Raw genomic sequence first — 22,419 nt, 5'->3', positions numbered from 1 at the left:
GTGTGCGTGTGGGGGCAAGAGTGTGTGTTTGTGCGTGTGGGTGTGCACGGCCGTGCGTGTGTGCATTTTTCCAAAAAGAGGCCCTTTTTGAACAATCGAAATACGGCATGCATGTGTGTGACTGTAGTGTGTGTTTGTGAGTGTGTGTCTGTATCAGAGAGAGACAGAGAGACAGAGAGACAAAGAGAAGCTCTGCTCAAGCGGTATAGGTGTGTGTCTGTGTGTATGTCTGTGAGAGAGAGTTTGGAAGAGAGACTCTGTGTGTGTTTGTACATGGATGTGCATGTGTGTGCTTGCGTGTCTGTGTGTGCTTGTTGTGTGAGTGAGTGTCTATGTGTGTGTGTGTGTGTGTGTGTGTGTGTGTGTGTGTGTGAGTGAGTGTCTATGTGTGTGTGTGTGTGTGTGTGTGTGTGTACGGAAGTGTGTCCCGTGTGTGTGCAGGCGTGTGCGGAACAGCCCGGGGGCCAGTGGGATCAGCCCAGCGTGTCCATCAGGCTAACGGGAGCACCGCTGACAGAGGATGATGCCTCGCGCTCGCAGCTGCTCCGGTCACGCCGGGGAGCGGCACGGGGACAGACACAATGCCTGGGTGCTGTGTGTGTGTGTGTGTGTGTGTGTGCGCGCGCGTGTGTGCGTGCGTGCGTGCATGTGTGTGCATGTATGTGCGTGTATGTGTATGTAATTTGGGGCACGTCCATGTGTGTGTGTGTGTGTGTGTGTGTGTGTGTGTGTGTGTGTGTGTGTGTGTGTGTGTGTTCCTTTAGGCACGTCAATCCATATGTGTGTGTATCTGTATGTGTGTGTGTGTGTGTATGTGTGTGTGTGTGTGTCTGTCTGTATGTGTGTATGTGTGTGTGTGTGTGTCTGTCTGTATGTGTGTGGGTGTGTGTGTATGTGCGTGCTATAGCCTACTGAGTGTTGAAGTCGTTATGGAGAGGGTACTGTAGGGGAACTGGGGACACTGTCCGGTCATATAAAGGCCAATGGGAATTAAAACGCCAACTGTCTCTCAGGAAAGACATAAACACAAGACAAAAGAGCTATCTTTGCCACACCCAAGAAAATATGTTAAATTGTATGTCCTATTACCAACTTTAACCTTCCCACACTTCTTGTTATCACACAAAGGTGCACTCATTAGCAATAACAACCACCACAGCTAGTTGGTTGCAATTGACAGCTAGGTTGGCTATAAGGCGATCGCCATTGCACTCTGAGGAAGCACTATGCCCGAAACGTTTGCAGAGGTGTCAAAAGAAAAGTACATTAGCGTGTAATTACAACACTAGCACATGGCATTGCATAGCTGTCACACCATTTACTCCATTGTACCTAATGAGATAGATAGACTATGTTGCTACTGGAAAACACTGAAAATCTAACAAAGATCCCCCACAAATTTGATCCAATCAGTGCAGAGGTAGCTGATTGTAAGACAAGCACACAGGTCTATTGGTTACTCAGATAAGTTACTTGTGTTGGAAGGAAACCGTGTTTATTTTTTTACTTTTCCTTTTACTTTTGACACCTCTGAACATTTGTGAGGAAATAAAACCAATATCAACAGCAGCAGCGGCAGCAGCAACACTGATGCCTTTGCGTGGTTTTGTCATGTGAGCTTCGTCCTTTGCCGGTGCAAATCCACGTGTCACACCTGTGCTGCCTTGTGTCACCTTCCCCACCACGACAGGGTAAATCATTTATCAATACAGAGAGAGAACAAATGACACAGTCACACCTGGCGACTCCACATGCACGTCTACAGTAAGTGTCAGACTGATGCACTTTGTCATCCTCTCAAAATAAATCGAAAACAACCGCGTCATCATGCTATGGTAGCCCACGTGTTGTTGGGCAATTATTGTACTGTATGCGTCGAGGCGTGCAACTTTCCCTTCACAGTGTGAGCTCAAGGTTAAAGGTACACTACCTGGAGCAATATTCCAAATGGATTTTTCGGTGACTAATCCAGAGAGGTTAGAGCAAGAGGTAGAGGTGCTGTGTTTCATGAGCAGCTGAAAGCAATAACACCTCTCTTTTGTGCCCAACTTCCTGTGTGATGCGACCACTGGGTTTGAGTTGCGGAGTGTGTCTAATTTCACGATTCTGCGAGATCATGTAACAACACCCCATAGTCAGCCTGCCAAGCCCCAAAAATATATGTTTGATGGCATTTTCTGTTAAAAGTTGGCAACCATGCCAGAAGTTATCAGCATGGGCTAAGGTTTCAGAATCACCTGGTTGCCAACATGGAACTTGACCTTTAAGGTCAAATATGAAGGTCAAAAGGTCAACCACGGTCAAATAACAGTATTATTTAGTTAAAAATTGTTAAAAAGATGTTAAAAGTGGGCAACCATGCCAGAAGTCATCAGCATGGACTAAGGATTCAGAATCAACTTGTTGCCAACACAGAACTTGACATTTAGGGTCAAATTTAAAGGTCAAAAGGTCAAAAACAATGTATTTTCAGGTTAATCTATTTTGGGAACGGTATATTCATGGAATTCTTTTTTCAAATGTAAGCAACCATGCTAGATGGTATCAGCATGGACTAAGGTTTCAGAATCACCTGGTTGCCAACATGGAACTTTACCTTTAAGGTCAAATTTGAATGTCAAAAACAATGCATTTTCTGGTTTGCCTTTTTTGGAGGGGGGCTTCATATTCATGGAATTCTTTTTCAAAAGTTGACAATCATGCTAGAAGTTATCAGCATGGACTAAGGTTTCATGGTCCATGGTTGCCAGCATGGAACCTGACCTTTAAGGTCAAATTTGAAGGTCAAAAGGTCAACCGGGGTAAAAAATAATAATTAAAAAAATGTTTTGTTTTTTTGTGATGTGCTTTCATAAAATACAAGTTGTTTGCATTATGTATTGAATAATTAGTACCTGGAGGAGATATTTCATATTATTGAAATCATTTTAGGTGAGTGAAAGTATTGGAACAAATAATTGTAAAGAAAATAAAACACTGTTTTGATGAGGTTTCTCCCGAAGCGGACAGCGCTGTCAAAAGTTGCATTTTGGGTTTTCTGACAGTGGAAGTGGTCGCGAGAGTCACACTTCACACACTTCACTCTGGACAGTGATTAATTAACCTTTTAATTCTACTTAGAGCCCCTTTAAACCCAAGTCTTCAGTGAACAACAAAAACAAGGAAATTTGCCTTTCTGTTCCAATACTTTAGGGGACTGTATATTTAGAAGTTATATAGTCTATATTATTAGGGTATGAGTGAAAGTGATTATTGCAAATTGTCAATAACAAGAATGTAATTGATCATATTGTTTCTTTACTTCAATAATAATTAAAACAATAATTCAAATTCAAATGTGATGTCAGTACACACTGGATATTTATGTATTTAAAGGAGCTATTGTGGCTGTTATTACAAAAAGGTTGTGTCATCCAGATCATGTTCTATCCCTACGGCGTTTAAACATTCTACATTTTAATCACATGCAGGTATACAGGGCTGTCCATTCCTCAGGCAACTGCAGGCATGTATTGCCCACTTGGTTCCACAACCACATCTTACCAGTCCTAAGCTACTATGTGGAACTGGAGGTTTCCTTTACCACACAGCCATCAAGTCTACAACTTTCCAACCACCTGTCTCCTCAGTGTCTTTGTTAATAATGTACTTTGTCAGACTGCAGCCATATATTTGCCTGCTGATTTGCTTATGCAAGATGCAATCCATATGCATCACTTGGTGGTAGCATAATATCAATTGCCTTTTTGTTTCTGAAAATAGTCGATAAATACCCAAGATAAGCATGGGTGCTTTATACAGGTGACACAAAAACTCAAGCCTGGGAAATTGCAACAGAACATTCTACAGTAGTCATGAGAACATCAAGAGAAGTGTACAATACTTGCTCTACTCTTACTGTAGGTTATTTCCTAACCATGATATGACATAGCAAATCAGCAAGTGTCCTTCATTGCTATAACCATTTGAAACACATCAGAAATAACTGAAGTCATTATTTTTTCTATGGAAAGAAGCAAATTCACTGGTGAGCCAAGGCATATCCCATTTCATACCAGTAGCTTAATGTGCTTCACAAAGAAGAATAAAGTAATTGAGATGACCAGAATGAAATTTTAAAAAATACAAGTTTAAGTTAATTTTATGCTAATGAGCTATGATGAATGTCTAAGGATGACAGGCCAGAGCCCCACCACGATAAGCCAAATCAAACATTAAATTATAGGCCTCAATATACAGTACCATGCAAACAACTATTTTATGAAAGCACATCACCAAAAAACTGATTTTTTATTGATCTCGGTTGACCTTTTGCCCTTCAAATTTGATCTTAGAGGTCAAGTTCCATATGGTAACCAGGTGATTCTGAAACCTTAGTCCATGCTGATAAGTTCTAGCATGGTTGCCAACTTTTGAAAACAATAATTCAATGGATATAAAGATCCCCAAAAAAGACTAACCAGAAAATACATTGTTTTTGACCTTCATACTTGACCTTAAAGGTCAATTCCCTCTTGGCAACCAGGTGATTCTGAAACCATGCTGATAACTTCTAGCATGGTTACTAACGTTTGAAAAAGATTTCCACGAACACAGTCCCCCAAAAAGTCAAACCTTAAAATACATAGTGTTTGACCTTTTTAACCTTCAAATTTGACCCTAAAGCTCAAATTCTGTGTTGGCAACAAGTTGATTCTGAATCCTTAGTCCATGCTGATGACTTCTGGCATGGTTGCCCACTTTTAACATCTTTTTTTTTTAACAATTTTAAACTAAATAACATATTGGTACTGTTATTTGACCGTGTTTGACCTTTTGACCTTCAGATTTGAACCTAAAGGTCAAGTTCCATGTTGGCAACCAGGTGATTCTGAAGCCTTAGCCCATGCTGATAACTTCTGGCATGGTTGCCAACTTTTGAAAAAGAATTCCATGAATATACAGTTCCCAACAAAGACTAGCAAGAAAATACCCTGTTTTTGACCTTTTGGCCTTCAAATTTGACCCTAAAGGTCAAGTTCAGTGTTGGCAACAAGTTGATTCTGAATCCTTAGTCCGTGCTGATGGCTTCTGGCATGGTTGCCCACTTTTAACAACTTTGTAACAATTTTTAACTAAATAACACTGTTATTTGACTGTGGTTGACCTCTTGACCTTCATATTTGACCTTAAAGGTCAAGTTCCGTGTTGGCAACCAGGTGATTCTGAAACCTTAGCCCATGCTGATAACTTCTGGCATGGTTGCCAACTTTTAACAAAAAATGCCATCAAAAGTTTATTTAAGCACTTTAGCTGCTGATGGCAGGCTGACTACCAAGAAAGTGGGAAAAACTAACTAGTGGAGAAACTAACTATGGCACGATCAACCTCCATCTTGGGAACACAGACTTATTAAAGGAATACTCTGGTGTAATAAAAAGGGGCATGTTGAAACATGATACCAATTTGATGTGCTTGCTGAGGAGGGAGAGTGTGCGAGCCCATGTTCCATTTTTAACCGTGCCATTTTCACAGTTTTAGTTAAAACAAACTAACTAACAGTGCAAGCACAGAGGAAGCTACACGATAAAGTATGATATTAACCAAGCCATGTTGCCTCCGGGCATGACCATTGCCTTGTTTTTCAGCAGCTGCAGAGCTGTAAAAACTAAAAGCCGATCAATGAAATCAGCAAGACCCCTGCTCTACACAACAGTCAATTCTTTTCTGATCTCTGCGTCTTGTGAATGATTGCCTTGATTCTCAGGGCCTCAGTCTACATCTTTCAGCATTCCCAATATGCAAGTAGTGTTTGTTTTAAAGAACTCGGTAGACTTTGCAATCTGAACAAGTGTAGCTTAACTCAAATAGACCGGAGGCCTAGTACATGTGCACCAACAGAAGTAAAGCAAGGTTTTCAATAGAACGGCAAGGCCTTCTCTGCATTTTTAGATGTTTTCATTTTTTAGTCTAGCTGTCTTGGTGCTTAAATGTTCTGATGTGTTAAACATCAAACACAGTCTGCCCGGATATCTCAGCAAGTTTAAGACATGAACAACATGATCCTAATGTGTCCTTTGGAAAAAAAAACAAGCGCACGGGATAGCTTGAGAGCATGGAGAGAGAGAGAGCTACAAAAAGCCTCTTCCTAAATGTCACTGGTGTTGTATCAGAGTAGAAATTAACCTGTTATGCAACGAGGGTGATGACAGTGCGTCACTATGTTCCATTTTTAGGGGTTGAACGTATCAGTTTAGTAGATAAGTCTGGCTGTCTCTCTCTCCCTGCTCTGGGTTCTTCTTCCTTTCCGCTCACACTGCCAGACACCGACATCACTGATGGCTGTCGCTCGTGCTGCACAGCACTCCTGGTGGGAGTCAACGGTGCGCTGGTCCCTGTCTCCAGGTATAATCTACTTTTCATTAATATCCCAGGGCACCCTGCCACCAGCAGCAGGTGCGGGAGTGCGCAATCATCAGCGGTGCACCGTGCGGGGCAGGGCAACGGTATATACTGTACCTGCTTTGACAATCTGTGCCCACTGCTGCACACGCTGAGCTGTCTGATTTGCTTGGCGGGGAATCGGGCATCAAAAGTCCGTCAGCGCCTCTCAGATTTTTTAATCCTTCTGACCTTTCAGGAGTCTGCAGGACACAGGTTGGGCAGAACTAATAAGTGGGAGCCAGACATGTGTCTTCAGTAGGCTATTCAGATTGGTGTGTGTGTGTGTGTGTGTGTGTGTGTGTGTGTGTGTGTGTGTGTGTGTGTGTGTGTGTGTGTGTGTGTGTGTGTGTGTGTGTGTGTGTGTGTGTGTGTGTGTGTGTGTGTGTGTGTGTGTGTGTGTGTGTGTTGGGAGACATGGTTCTCTGATAAAATGAAGGGTAAGGACAAGAGATGAAGGGTAAGCCTACTGTAAGTCATGTCCTAGTTTCCCTCAAACATGTTCTGTTGTTTGCCTCCCCCTGCTGGTTTTGCATTGAATAAGCCGTATGAACCTTCTCACTTGCCGTAGCTAAAACATTAATGACGTATGAGCTGTCAGGAAGAGGAAACAAAAGGAATGCTAACGCTACGTGCCTAACGTCAGGTGAACCTGTAATGCCTCTGGTCAGTCATCATGGGGTTGTTTATATCTGTTAGACTAATATTTAGAGCGAAATAAATAGTCATGTTCACCTGCAGAACTCCTGTGTGGTTCCCACAGTTTCTGCTTGTATGTAAGGTGGCGTGTTAGCCAGAGCTCTCAGTTTCTTTTTAGAATCATGAGCCTGGTCAACTGATATGTAGCCACACTGGCTAGCTTGTCAGCTAACTATCCAGTTTCAACACAGCTAGCGGATCATCCTGGCTGTCCACTTTGACATAATGCCATGGGGAACTGCTGGACTCACTGCTATGCGTTATTCAGAAGAGAAGCAAATAGAATTCAACGTGGAGGAGGGTAAGCTGACGCTTCTTGCCGTACATGAAGACCTCAGCTGTGACATCTGGTCTTAATAGCTAACCCTGTCATCAATAATAATAGCAGACCCAAACTAAGTTGGTGTTTGCGAGCAAATTGCACTTCGCTGTAAGGAAAGGTTTACCTGTGATTGTTCGTCTTAAGCACCATGATTGTATGTACGTGATTGTAAAAAGCGCAGTCATATTGCACAACTGCCTAAACATAGCTGTTTCCGCATCACCAGGCACATTTACAAATGACCACGCCCCGTCCCCAACGCGATTGATTTTTAATAGCGCTCCATTTAATAGCTCGCTCCGGTTGCACGACACATCCATGACTAATGTGGCGTAAGCTATTAGCCTAGTCTCAAACTCACTGATGTCAGAATGTGTCTTTGTGTGCAGTGTGTTTGCTATATTGCTTTAAGTTTCAAAGCATTACCTTGTTCAAGTTTGACATCACCTGGGTGCTGGCACCGACCCTGCACTGTCACTAAAACACTGTCAGCTTGGTTGTAAACCGTTTGACACAAGGTTTGACATATTGCTGTGGTGCAATATAACGCCAATGGATCAAGAATACTGCCTCTCTTCATAGTTACATTTTTACGGAGGAAGCCCAAAATTGCCTGTATGTCAGCTACTCTCACTATTTGAACATTAAAAATGTATCAATTTAAATACACAGGTCCAAGTACTTCAGAAGCAGTACTACTGGGGAGCATTATACCATAGAGGTACAGTAAGTGAATCGCAAAATAGATGTCCAATAGACTGGAATAAGATTCATTTTGATTTTTGCACATTCTGGGTCTGACAATTTTCTTCTATACACACATTTCAGTTTGAGAACCTTGTTGAAAGTGATGAGGTAAGACATGAACTATTCATGCATGCGAGCTTGTGCATAATAACTTAACCTGCTTCGTCTGGTAGGGGGGGTCGACTTGCTGTTATTCTCATCCCAGTCTCTCTGTTACAGGGAGAAAGTTCAGAAACTTGTCTAAGGTAGGATACAGATTATGCTTCAGTGGTGTTCCAATCCGGTGCATGCCATTTAAATAACACTCACCATTGCTGTTTTGTGTTGCTATGTCACATTTTCCCTTTTCTTTGCCCATTTACAAGAGTGGATTACTCTTGTAAAATGGCAAATTGATGATGCTCTCATCGTCTTCCTCGCTTTAGTTGTGTACTTCTAACGTGTTGTTGTTGTTGTGGTGATGGTCCAAGCAAGTAGTCACTCATTTTGTCACACTGTAAGGTTCCTTTCCGCTCCCTCTTCTCACATATGTCAGTAGTACACCACATTACACTGCATGTTTAACCTTCCTTTCATCTGTGGATTTACCCCTACTTCATTACTAGTGCCGTAGACAACATGTAATCTTGTCAGACACACATTTTGTGAAGACTAGACAAGGCAAACCCTTTGGAGTCGTCAGTGTTCTAGTCTTCTCCTCCATGTTAATTTGCATGGCTTTCATCTGGTATTGGGATTTACACACTATGGCATGCTGTGCTGGGATGGCAAAAGGGATTCACACAGTGGAGCTGAGCAGGACGCTCTAAGCATGGCAATCAGCATCCCAAACATTCAACTCCTCCCCATCCGCTTCTGCTGTTCTTTGCTCAACATCTAAAGAACATTTACTGTAAGATATCCCAGTGGAAGCCATCCAAGGCCTGGCAAGCATGCTCTCTTCTCTTCTCTGTGGAACTCGTCATCCCTCCCTCTCTCTGTCCCGTTCACTCCGTCTCCGTCCAGTTCTGTGTGTTTTTGTGTGCATGTGGGAAAAAAACGCAAAGAAAAAGCTGCTCCCTGGTCCGCAGCAGTGTATCTACACTTCTTGGTCACACATGACAGCTGTGTGGGTTTTTTTAATCTCTTCCTGGTTTTGACCTCTGTAGGCCAATCAACGATGAAGAAATCGGGCACCTGAAGGAGCATCGCTATGCAGCCATTGCAGACCAGCAGACGCTGATCGATGAGAAGCTGAACGCTGAGGTATGGCTGAGCTGGGCTCCAGCTCCGCCCTGCCAAAGACTGATGCCAAATTTCCCCTGAAAGAGCAGAAAGCTGAGAGATTGTTTATACAGTAGGAGTGATCCTCCTTAGCTCTTTTTTATGTCACTTTTGTCCAGAAAAAATAAGTATGTATGTATGTCTGTCAGGGGCACAGGGGACTTCTGCCCTACAAAGCAAAAAGGAACAGCGCAGAGCTCCAAACTGAGTAAATTGGCTTTAAAATGATACTGCAATCTAGTCTAAGTAGTTTTGGGGAGATTATTGACATGCAGCAGTTTTGTTACTTTATATTACCACCTTTTATGCAGATGAATCATATTATTTAAATTTAAACTTTGATATATATGTCATTAAAGTCATAGTAACTCACTTTCCACAACAACGCAGTTACTGCCTTTTTGCTCTCATAGCTTTTGGGAGATAGGACAACTCCATTGCCCTAGATTTGGTGTACTCTGTGCTCTTGTCTACATCTGTCTGTTACTGTTTGCTCCCCTCCACATATCCGTGCCTTGAGTGCCCTTGAGCAAGCCACCTAGCCAACACATTTCATCCAAGGTCTGTGTGTTCCTAAATAACTGTCAAGTCACTCTGTATAAGATGGAAGTGAGTTTGAGTGACAGTAAAGATCATGGTCACCCTGACCTCTTGGAAAGCAATGGGATTTGAACTCCTATTTTTGATAGCTATTGCAGCAGTGTTCATTTCGTCAACCATGACTATGACTAAAATATTTCGTCAATGCCCTTTTTTGATTTTCGTCATTTAGACTAAGACTAAGACTAAATTGGGAAGGCAATGACTAAAATATGACTAAGACTAAAATTGATTTTAGTCATTGTGACTAAGACTAAGACGAAATTTTAAAAAGATGACGAAATTTACACTGGTATTAAATAAAATAGAGAAAAAGAGAACCAGTGTGTGAAGAAGTTTTATTCTGTACAGTGTGATATATGTTAAAAAGAGAAGCAGTGTGCGGAGAAGGTTTATTCTCTACAGTCAATGATATACAGTATGTTAAAAGTGTGTGGAGAAGTTCTGTAATGTACAGTGTTGTCTAAAATGACGAAAATGACTAAAAACTGACTAAGACTAAAATTAATTTTCGTCATTTAGACTAAGACTAAACTGGGAAGGCAATGACTAAAATATGACTAAGACTAAAATTGATTTTCGTCATTGTGACTAAGACTACGACTAAATAAAAAAAAGCTGACAAAATTAACACTGTATTGCAGAAATCCTGAATAATTTAAAAATACGGTTGAATGTGCAGTATTGCAGTAACGAAGTTAGGGGGCATACTTCATCAGTTGTGGGCTTGAGGCTTTGCTTTCTTTACTTTTTTGTGTTTATTTTCAGGTTTTTGTGTTTTCATCATTTGCACTTGTACATTATTATTACATTTTTCGTTTCTTTTTCTCATTATGTTCTTTATGCTTCTGTTCTGAGCTGTTAACCCCCCCCCCCTCCTCCTTCCCTCCCCTCCCCTCCCCCACCTTTCTGTTGTTTTTTTATGTTATGCCCAGTTATTGGCAGAAGAGGAGAAGTTAAGACTAGAAGAGGAGGCTATATGTGCCGCCCAGCGTGAGGCTGCCCGCTTGGCACGGGAACGAAAGCTGCAGGAGGTGAGGTGGCACAGGGGCATTGCCCAGTCCCCTCCCGTTTGTTGCCCCCTCCAAATTTCCACCACCTACTCCTCCCTGATACTGTTTATGATATTGAGTCATCTTGTACTGCATATTGACTCAAAGGGTCTGGCTGTTGTGCCATGGACATGGTGGTCCTTAGTAGCATCTTGCACAAACAATCAGCAAAAAACAAAAATATTCAAGAATAAGGGACGCCATCAGTCACACAACAGTCCCTCTGTTCACAAGATTGGTGTGGCGAAAATACTGTAAGAAGAAGATTATGTCAATGTCGCCATAGCCAGACCCTCTGTACAAAATGCAGGGTTAGTTTATCGGTACACGTTTTCTACGTAACAACTTGCTGTGGTGAGAAACGTAAACTTTGCCCTCCATGGTGTGCACCTATTTGAGTCAGCCATCAGAGCTTACACTTTGTCTGACTAACAAGCAGTTCTTTGTGGCTGCAGTCCTATCCATTTCCTCTATCATACCTCCAGACCTTGTCTTAGTGTCATATTAAAAAACTAATGCGCTGTGCACTGAACAGCTAGTCATCACGCCGTAATACGTAGGTAATATTACTTGAGGTGTAATATTACGGAAACATTGAAGGATTAACTTTAATGCTTTACTGAAGCACATTTCAGTTCAGTTTCTGTTGCGTAATCCATGTGGTGCTTTTTTTGGGTTGCTTTCCTCGTGCCTCGCTTTTTTCCCTCATTTGTTTGCAACACAGAACTTCATCTTTGTTCATTATTACGACATTCTGTCAGGTCACGACATTCACTGTTGTGCTCCATGAACCTTTTCCACAATTTTTAGATCATGCAGTGTGGCCATAGAGAGATGAGTTCGCTGTCTGTGTCTGTGTCTCTGTACTTAATGAATTGTGTAACCTTTCCAAAGCTACAGCAACAGCAGCAGCAGCAGCAACTAGGTGGAGAGAAAAAAGGCAAGCCTACAGTCGAGTCTGCTCCAACCCAGAGGAGGTGAGCATCTGTTGCATCAGATAACAACACATTAACACTGTCTGTAGTCTTTACTAAAGTAGTTGGTTGGAAAAAGAAAAAAATAGAACGAGAAACAATCTACACGGTTTTGTCTGTGTAGTGAGGCTTTGTAAAAAAAGCGTGGGTAACATTTTACTAGACGCCGGTGTCATAGGCATGTCATTACAGTGCCATAACACAGTTATGCAGGTGTCATAAACATTATGTCCATGTCATAAACATTTTGTGACTGTGGCCTTAAGTGACATATGGTTATGGCAAAGTTGTCTTTGCCATAACTGAATGTCACTTAAGGCCAACAGTCATAAAATGTTTATGACATGGACTTAATGTTTGTCTTCTTTATGACTGTGTTATGACACTATTATGACAATGTAATGACATGCATATGACACCGGCGTCAAGTAAAGTGTTGCCAAAGTGTGCAAGGGTTTGCTCACTAGGGGTCTCATTTATAAAACTTTGCGGAAGAAATGCGCCAAAAGATGGCGCACGCACGAAACTCAGGATGTGCGTGCGCAAGAAAATATTCAGATTTATAAAGCATGGCGCACGCACGTTCCACGTCGATTTCCCTTTATAAATCCCAACTGACTCTGAAGTTGCGGCACATGTGCGCACCTGTGGACACACCCATAATTATCTATGAATATTCAGTGAAACGCCCAAAATGAATAATTATATCTGTGGACGGCGTGCGGAAAGCAGACGAGATAGCTTATTTACCACATGTGGAGCAAACCGTTTTATTAGATAGGCCTAGAGAACGTTGGGCAATGTGGAGCGGTTAAGTTTGGGAAGTCGTACAAAAAACAAAATCCCTCGAATTGCAGCATGTGGATGGCTATGTTAATAAATAAAATAAGGATGGTCAGTGGATTGTGAAGTGAAGTCATGGACATGTAGTATTAATTTAGTTGTGAACAAGGGGAAAATAGCTGCGTCAAGGAAACATCTCACATGGCATGTCCCCATGTGAAATTCACCGGTAGAAAATCTATTCGCTGTCTCATGGCACCTCATATGCCCCGGGTTTACCGTTGGTCACTGCGCGCAGCTGTCTGCTTTCAGTTCAAAGCGACGCCCCAACTGTCGATCGACACATCCACAGACAGCCTGACATCTATGGGCATTTTCTAGTCTGTATTTATTTAATGTGTGTATTATAAACGCGCATTATCAGTCTATAAGGCCAGCAGTCTTAGAAATGCACACCTCTGCTCATTTGCTGACGAACCGCATGAAAAAGAAATGGCATGCAACAACAGAAACGAAACTGTCCATCAGTATGACACTTGGCTGTATGCTTGTCTGTATGCCGAATGGCTGAGAAAATCTTTCTATTAGTACAGCTGCACGTGGGACTCGAGCAGATTATTCTGCAACTGGCTTAAATGTTGGCGTAATTCCTTTGCAGAGTCGGAACGCACAAACGATTATAGCCTACAGATATACTGGAAAGGTCCGTGAGTGATTTAGATATTTCCAAATGTAATGTACTCTAAATATAACATTTGAAGCGTCGGTTACTTCCTTAAAAACATGCATGTGACTATGGATAGGCCAGGTAGGCCTACTAATTATTTTCCACCATTACCAAACAAACAACAAACAATCACGTTTTTCGTTGTGAACTGAATTAATGTTAAAGAGGCTATCATGACACGTGACCTCCGTTTTTTTCCCCCTACCAATTTCGGGTCGTTCTTCCAGCTACCTCCCGAGGTCGCGCTTTCCGCGTTTGGTCTTTTTTTAGGGCGTACGCATGGGTAAAACTTTGCGTGGAGCTGCGCATGTTTACCGCCAAGTTCTTTTTCTATAAATACCAAACCTTGCGGTGAACTTGGCGTGCGCAGTCTTTTGTGCGTACGCACCCGTTATAAATCAGGCCCGAGACCTCAGGCAGATTACCACTAGTTTGTATGGATTGAGATCTGTGGCGTTGACCTGAGCTGTGTTGTTGCTGTGGCCCCTCTACAGGAGTACTCCTGGTGGAGACTTTGAGGTGTACCTGCAGAGTGTGAAGGCCCAGTCAGAAGCCTTCCGCAGCAACCGTAAGTTCCTTGCGGCCAGTAGGTCCAGAAAGTAGAGCTTGGTGTCCTACACTCTGGCGCTACTGCAACATAACATGTTTTGAGACCAGTATAAAACTCCTAGGTTATCGTGAATGACCTTTTGGATTGATTAAACCTGGACTACTGTTATTACAACAAAGATTGGCTCAGGGGGTAACCCCCAATGTATACTTTAGGGCTGTGTCTCAACCCCCATTGGGTCTCATGTGTCCTGGTATTGACATCAAAAGACAGTTGGTCACTCCACTAGTATATAAAGATGTAATGAATGGCTCAGGGAGTCACTCTGTCCTCGCATGGTTCCCACACACACCCTGTGTCCCTCTACATTTCTCTCTTCTGTCTCTTCCTCTCCAAACTATTTTGAGCTTATTTTGGATGATATGTCTTTGATATGACTTGTATTCATCCATTTAATTCGACTGGTATTCATCCAGTTATTTCGACTGTATCACTAACAGTTGCCCTGTGTTTAGTTATAATGGTTAACTTGCATTTGGTCATTAAATCACCATTTATCATTCATTCACATCTCTTCATGTGCCAAACCAGTCATGTGTACTTAGTTAACAATAGTTTTGTCCAGGATTAACTATTTCCCTCATTGGTTGGGGTAACATTAAATATTATACCAGCAACTATAAAGCAGATGTTTGCCATCTATTGGTTCTTTCTGTAGATTACACAATTTCACTTTTCAGTCATGTGCGAAACTTATCTTGATGTCTGCTGTCTGCTTTGAGCTCAAGGAATGCCAGGCTCAAGGAAAGCTAAAAACGGCTTTTTCATTTGAAACATGCAAGACCAAAGTCAAAGCAAAAATATGCAAGGCTCTTTCTACAATTTCTGTCTGAGCTTGAAAATCCTGTTATGCTTTTCCTACTCTGAATGTAAATTTATATTCACATTAGTACCGGTATTATGTGTCTTCGCTGCATAACATCCCTCCTATTCCCCACTTCTCTGGGTGTACAGGCGTTAGTTTGCTCCACGTCACATTGAAGACTGAGCAACCTCTTCAAAAAGTATAGTCCATTATGAAGAGCAGTGTAAGGGTGTCCTTTCATGACCCTGAGCCGGTTTGATATATAAAGATAGCACATTCATTAAATCGGACAGCACTCATTTAACGACTTTAATTAAATGGGAGCCAGAATCTAGCAGTGATGGCCTTTAAAACTGAATTATGCGATCACAGACGGAGTAGTGGCTTACAACTACGAACTTTCATTCCCCTCTTTCATATCACCATCAGAACGTGCCCAGGTTTGGAGATGAGGTGGGTGGATGAAAACAAAGTGGTTATTTTCAGGTCACTTGATCGTTACATAAAGGCACTTAATTATAATTGGGTGTCTTCTGATGCTGTAGACAAAAGCCTTTGATGTGCGGATCAAACAATTATGATGTCCATTGACTGGTATTCAGAAGTCGTGCTCACTTTCTCTTTTAAGTGCTAAATTAGCTCATAATACTTTTATGAAGACAGTTTTTTTTTTTAGTTGAATCTTGTTTAGTTTTTACCTTATTTCGTTTATTGTGTGACACATACTTTGCTAAATCGTAACTGTTGTTTCAGCTTATTGTCGTGACTGGGCCAGCATTGCAAAATGGTGTGCACTATTGTTTGTGGTGTGATTGCTGTGCAGTTGGACTGAAGCTGATCTTGGTTCCCTCAGGGCTGTCATCCGACACCAATGTCATCACCCCGAACACAGAAAGTAGCTGGGACTTCAACACCAAGACTCGCTCCACAAACGACGATGGAACCTCCTTAGACTTGGAGTGGGAAGATGAAGAAGGTTAGTTTTCTCTGCTGAGTTTGAAAATCGCCACACTACTACACCCAAATCCTAACGAAAGATAAGTGACAAAAACATGTTTGCTGTAGCGTATTATCATAATTGCTGTGACACAGAAACACTGTGCGTGCGTGTGTGAGAGTTTTGTCTAGTTAACTGCACATTGGAGACCGGTCAAACGCTATTTCAAACTTCTGTGCTCACCCTGTTACATAGATTTTTGACAATAAAGTACACTTGACTTGACTTGAAAACATTTCTCACCATTAACACCATAAAATTTGTAGCGTTGATTCAACACTTGAAGAGGAGAGAGTACTGTAGAACCAACTTGTGTTGAATTGCACTCTAAGTGTTGAATTAACACTGCAAAATGCACCAAGTTGACCATATACAGATACTTGTGTTTTCTGTGTTTGTACATGTGCTATGTGTTTTAATGACTGTATCCACGCACGCACCACAGGTATGAATCGCGCAGGTCCGACATGGGAGCGCTCCAAGACGGAAGAGGACATTCTCCGCGCTGCCCTGCGTCCCACTCCTGGCAAGCCCCTGCGTAGCGGACCCCCATCCGCCTCCGAGGACTCTAATGTCCTGGAGTGGGAGAACGACTTTGTGCACGCCGACGAAGAGGACCAGGAAGACGACGCCTTCGAAGGCTACGTGAACCCTGCTTGTGACACACCCAGCGAGGACACTCTGGAGGACTTGAACAGGGAGGAGGACAAACAGCTTGAGGAGGAGGATGATGATGAAGATGAAGAGGTGGTGGTGCTTGATGTAGAAGAGGAGGACAAGGAGGTGGCGGTGGTGGTGGTGGTGGAGGAGGAGGAGAAGCAGGAGGTTGAGGAGAAGGAGAAGGAAGATGGGCAGGAGAAAGAGGAGGTGCAGGGGAGGTAGTTGCAGGGGTGTCTTGGCGTGGGAGCAGTTAGCAGACCACCTCAGGGTCACCCATCCCGTCTTCAACATGTATGTAAACTTCTTCCATCAGGTCAAGAATGGTCAGGTCAGGTCAGGTCAGGCCAGGTCAGATGTAGCACCAGAAACAACAGGAGATGTTGGTCTCACCCCAAGGCTACAGCTGACCATGCCATGGCCTACCGTCATGTCTGGTCTCCTCTGGAAGATGCAAGTCACTGTACCGTTCCGCGCTGTAGCCTTCTAAAACTGAGACTGGTAGTACTCACTGTCTGTGAGACTTGTGTGGCAGGATAATACCTCCACATATCCAAATTGGACAATTGGTGTCATCCAGCCACAATTAGACGAAAACCCTTTCTTCCTAAAATTGAAGGTGAAAGATGGTTTGAAATCCTTATCCTGCTCCGAGATTTTCTGTCTTCTATATGTATGAAAGGGAAGCGTTTTGTTCTGCCTTATTAAAAGAAAATTGGCCTGTTTTTCAGTACATTGAATAATTAAGTGCAATTCATGTGGCCTCTGATTGGATGCAAGAGAGAGAGAGCGCTTGTTTTGCATGAAGATTTCTGTCATTATCTGTCATCAACAGCAACGTTGTCTGCTTGAAATTCGTGCCTAAAAAAAGAAATGAGACCGCAAATAAATATGGAACTACAGAGCACGGCAATCTGTTGGATAAAATGGCTCTTAAGAACTTTTCAAGGGAAAAGGTTTCCATCAAAGAAATGGACATCACTTTCTGCCCAGGTGGTCTTTGATCTGAAGATCAGAACTTTGACGACAGAACAAAGAACCTCAAGGGAAGAGAATCTTGTCCCATTCCAGAGATTAAATACAAACACGAGTCAGCAGATTGTGCTCAGATGTGGTATCATCAGAGGGTAGTATCAGTTTGTTTTATACGCTTAATGATATTCTACCTCTGGGTTTGATAATTCACCAACACAGAACTAATAGAAGTCCCGACTGCCACTCTAGTCTTGTCAGTCAATGACCATGAAGAATGTACAGTAGAGGTGACTTAAATGTTTCAGTTTCCTTTCCCCTCTAGATTGTAGATGCATATCACGAGAAATGAGGGGAATCACTCTGCTTTTTAAGAACAAGTAGCAAGTAGGTATTCATATCTGCCCTACAAAGCAAAAAGGCAGTAACTGCACAGAGCTCCAAACTGAGTAAAATGACTTTAAAATGATACTGCAATCCAGTCTTAGTAGTTTTGGAGATATTATTGACATGCAGCAGTTTTGTTACTTTATATTACCACCTTTTATGCAGATTAATCATTTTATTTAAATTAATGTTTTGATATATATGTCATTGAAGTCATAGTAACTCATTTTTGACAACAGCGCAGTTACTGCCTTTTTGCTTTGTAGGGCAGAAATCACATGCTGTGAAGGGACTATACTTTAGGAACCTAAGCCTACAGAATGCAAAATGCAGGTTTTCTACAGCACAATCAAGTTGAATTGGAAATTTTCCTTCGTTCACTGTATCCGCCACTCTATAGGGTACGAGTTACAATGTTTCATTCCCTTATGTAAGACTTTTTCTTGTGAACGAATTAACATTTCAGATTCAGCAATAGACTAGCGTGAAAGAATGAGGGCACAATGGTCTTTTCCCCCACCTCCTAACGTCCGCAAGTAACTCAATGTAAAGGAGGCCCATAGCATTCCGAATGAGCATCCATTATCTCATCAAATCTGATCACTATCTGAATGGCCCTTTTTCTGTCCTATTCTGTTTTCTTATTCCTTTCACTGAATGTGTTTTGGGGATAAATACACAGGCCTGTCCCAAACGGTTGGAATAACAAAAACTAGTGTGTGCTTTGGAGGCTCATTTTGACAAAGCCTCTTTTTCATTGAAAAGATTGTGAGTGCACCTCAACACAGTTGTTGGAAGCTACTGTTACTTTTAATTTTTGTTTAGATGCGTTTATAATCACCAACGACTAGTGTCTTGTCTCCTCACTGTTTGTAACCAATAGCTTTAAATGTACTGGTCTGTTGAAATACAAATGTATTTTACGTTTGCTTCTGTCCGAAATATCAAGCACTCAGTTGTTTATTATGTCTCTAGAAGCAAACCATCGAGTTGATATATTCACTGAATGGAACCTATTTTAAGGCAGATCATGCTTTTGTTTTTAGATTGCTGGTTTTGAAGGTAAAGTACTGTCATTTGCAAGAATGAATAGAATGGTACTGGGCACAGGAATAAAAGTCATTCCACAGAAGTAGAATTTCGCCTGATTCATTCTCGCAAGGTCTTGATTTTGTAATACCGGTAATCATTTCCAATCTAAAGCCGGGGTAGTGTTTTGGTAAAACAAATGTAGTTTTTCCTTCCCTGATAAATCAGGGATTCCATAAAACATACAGTACATCATGCTTATCCATTTTTATGAAGTTCAATAACGTGTTTCCCACTAACATGTGATTATTGCATTCCTGTAATTTTTCACAAAATACTCACTATATATTACATGTAATATGTTACAGTTTATGTTCCTGGTAAAAACATTAAGAAAAACAGGAAGGTTCAACGCCAACTCGAACTTTGTCATCATTGCCATTCCTCAGTGCCTTAGAGATAATTGTATTTTAAGAATTCTGTTTTTGTCCTACAATAGGCTTTTCCATGACATTTGGGCGGTAGCAGCAGGCACGGCATTCGCTACTGTATGCCAAGTATCAGTGGAGGAACAATTGCACATAAAGCCCCAAGGCAAAATACTGATTGGGGCGCCCCATATGTCCTGCCAAGGTCAAGATGGGGCCACCACTACCAATTCACGAGGGCTCTGGGTCCAGTGGCAAGAGCCCCACTCACTCGCAAGCCCTATAACTCCGGCCCTGCCCAACATTAAGAGACTGACACCACCGCCACCACTCCCTTCCCTAATTTTAGTGGGAGGATATCCACACCCTGTCCAAAACACATTTAGGAAGCCAAGAGCACAGCCAAGCAGACAAGCGTCTACTGTACTGGCAGCCAACCGACTGATCTGAGAGCAGTGACGTGTGGAATGCCCCTACCGTATGTGTGGAAGTCTGTGGTGCTCATTCATAGAGAGCTGGTGACTCAGTTTCCTCTCTGAGCGGCTACCCATGTTGGCTTACAAGAGCTCAACTGTGCATGGCAAGTGACTGGAACAACTACGGGTGTGTGTGTGGTTCTGTGTGTGAGAAGCCATCAAAGACTTCAAAAGCTCCTGTTTGCGTGTCGATGTCTTTTAATGTTTATTGAAAATAGAGGTCTCTAACTAAACATTTCTAAAAGTATTGCACTCACTATTAACACAGTAGTCCTTCAATTATACCATTTCGGCAGAGTTAAGGTACTACATGGGACGATAATATGGCAAGGGTTCAAAAATGGTCTCTGCAAGAAGATCCTGAACTGCTGACCGCACCCATACATGAGTGAACTTTGAGGTCACATACCTCTTACAGTAGAGAAATGGAGGTGTAGTACCCTCATGATAACAGCAGATGGCACTGGCACCACAACCTTAACAGGTCTCAAGACAGTGGCGGACGGACAACTGGGCAAAAGCTGCCATCATTCCACAACCTGTAGGCTATGCACACAGGCCTGAAAATGAACCAACAGTGAGCTCTCTCATTGGAAGTGTACTGTAGCTTTAGACATGTAACATTAGAGGGCTACTATAAACCACACTGGAAGGCCTACAGACCTACACTTCACTTTAGTCAAACTTCACAACAAATGTCAAAGCGCTCATAACCTGCACCCAATATCCCTGTGCTGAGGATATGCGACCATAAGAAATCCAGAAAAATAAAATGTATTTGTAATATTTATTCATTGAAACGCATTCACATTGGTCATTGTGACAAAGCTGCAAAAAGTGCACATGATGAAATTCAACCTATCAATTCATTCACATCATCATACATGAACAGAGGGCAGCTAGGGCAACAGCACCCTCGGAAATCAGTGGTCAGAACATTGCAAGTGTGAGTACTGCTCTGGGGGCATCATTCTGCCAGTGGACATTCATACAATAGCTCTACACTACGACAACATTACGCACAGGCTTAAGTTATGCATTACTGTGTGATCATTGTTATTTTGGTAACAATCGAGATCCGATCAGCCAGCTCTGTCGACTCCTTCAAGAAGCAGCTGAAGACCCACCTCTTCATCCTTGCCAACTCCTAGCTGCCAAGGCGTCATAGTGTCCCAGCTGCCGCAGCGTCCTTACTGCTCACAACCAGCCCTGGCAGGGTGCGCCTCCCCTAGGTGGCCGCTGGTCTCTGCCTGAGGTTTCCTCCTGACTATAGGGTTCTTTTTTCTCAGACCTCACTGAGCTCCCCCCCCCCTACAAACTATGATTCAAGCGAAAGGGAGTTTTTCCTCACCCCTGATGCCACCAGGGGCCGCATCTGAGCGCCCAATCTCTGTGTGACTATCTATGACTTATGCTAGGCCCAGCCACTATGGACCTTACGCATCTAAGAATCCTGGTCCTAACCTACGTTGACCTTATGACTCTACAATCTCTATCTATCTCTTTCCTCTGCCTTCCTGCTATTTCTGCCTCTCCTCTATACCTCTCCTTTTAAATCCATCTCTAATAGGGGTGGTACGGTTCACAAAATTCACGGTTCGGTTCATATCACGGTGTCAAGGTCACGGTTTTCGGTTCTCTATGGTTCTTTTTTTTAGTTCATGATAAATGGTGCACTGGGAATATTAATCAATATTTATATAACTGCAGTTACAAAGTGATGATTTTTTTGGGCAGTACATGAATTGCGGTTTGCCACGGATTGCACGGTTCGGTTCGGTATGTGTGTGAATTGTACGATTTCGGTTTTCGGGGCGGTTTGTGCCATCCCTAATCTCTAACAATGATGTTTTTTCCCATTTGTTAAGCACTTTGAGTTACATGTATGATACAGTGCTATACAAATACAATTATTATTATTATATTATTAACAACAAACTGGGGGTGCTGTTATAACACGTGTTGAGGATGAACCTGCAGAACCTGCTTGGCAGTGAGTGAGGAGAAGTTGAGGATGCAGCACTTTATTGGCTATGTGAAGGATACAGGCATGTAATCCCAGCCAGCTAGCCAGGACTCCGTTTCTCGATTATTGTCGTTGCTAACCGTCTTAAGTCGGTCTTGAGTTGGTCGTAAGTTGCTCTTGAGTTGGTCTTAAGTTGGTCTTCAGTTGGTCTTTAGACGCAAGACCAACTTAAGAACAACTTAAGACCAACTCAAGACCTTGGTTACAATGTTGGTCTTAAGAACGAACAAAATGGCTAAAGTTGTTAGCAAAGGCACTGTCGAGAAACGACCCCCAGCCTGCCAGCTAACTAACCCTCTCTGACAGGGGAGATAGAGGAGTCAGTTATCCCGGGCCCTGGAAGAGAGGGGCCCCCTAATTTGGTTTGCATTACACTGGATGGGGGGCCTTTTTAAATTACTTCTGTCCTGGGCCAGTCAGAAGCTGCCTGTGGCCCTGTCTCTTT

At 42.5% G+C, this 22,419-nt stretch overlaps 1 protein-coding gene across 2 annotated transcripts; it reads left to right on the top strand.

Moving 5' to 3' along the window:
* The first annotated feature begins 7,046 nt into the window (after window positions 1–7,046).
* ap1ar (adaptor related protein complex 1 associated regulatory protein) lies at window positions 7,047–17,558 on the top strand. Of its 2 annotated transcripts, none has more exons than XM_063188592.1 (10): window positions 7,047–7,420; window positions 8,114–8,162; window positions 8,270–8,296; window positions 8,408–8,433; window positions 9,337–9,433; window positions 10,987–11,085; window positions 12,004–12,080; window positions 14,082–14,155; window positions 15,856–15,978; window positions 16,445–17,558. In XM_063188592.1, exons 1-10 carry the CDS (start codon window positions 7,350–7,352, stop codon window positions 16,879–16,881), a joined length of 1,080 nt encoding a protein of 359 aa, XP_063044662.1. In that variant the 5' UTR covers window positions 7,047–7,349; the 3' UTR covers window positions 16,882–17,558. The 2 variants fall into 2 exon arrangements, with proteins under 2 accessions (XP_063044662.1, XP_063044661.1); XM_063188591.1 differs by having other exon boundaries at window positions 11,998–12,080.
* The last annotated feature ends 4,861 nt before the right edge of the window (window positions 17,559–22,419 follow it).

This window comes from Engraulis encrasicolus, chromosome 22 (assembly GCF_034702125.1).
Source record: "Engraulis encrasicolus isolate BLACKSEA-1 chromosome 22, IST_EnEncr_1.0, whole genome shotgun sequence".
Classification (NCBI taxonomy): domain Eukaryota; kingdom Metazoa; phylum Chordata; class Actinopteri; order Clupeiformes; family Engraulidae; genus Engraulis; species Engraulis encrasicolus.
Note: the sequence above shows the minus strand (reverse complement) of the source record. Positions and strands in the feature narration are given on the sequence as shown.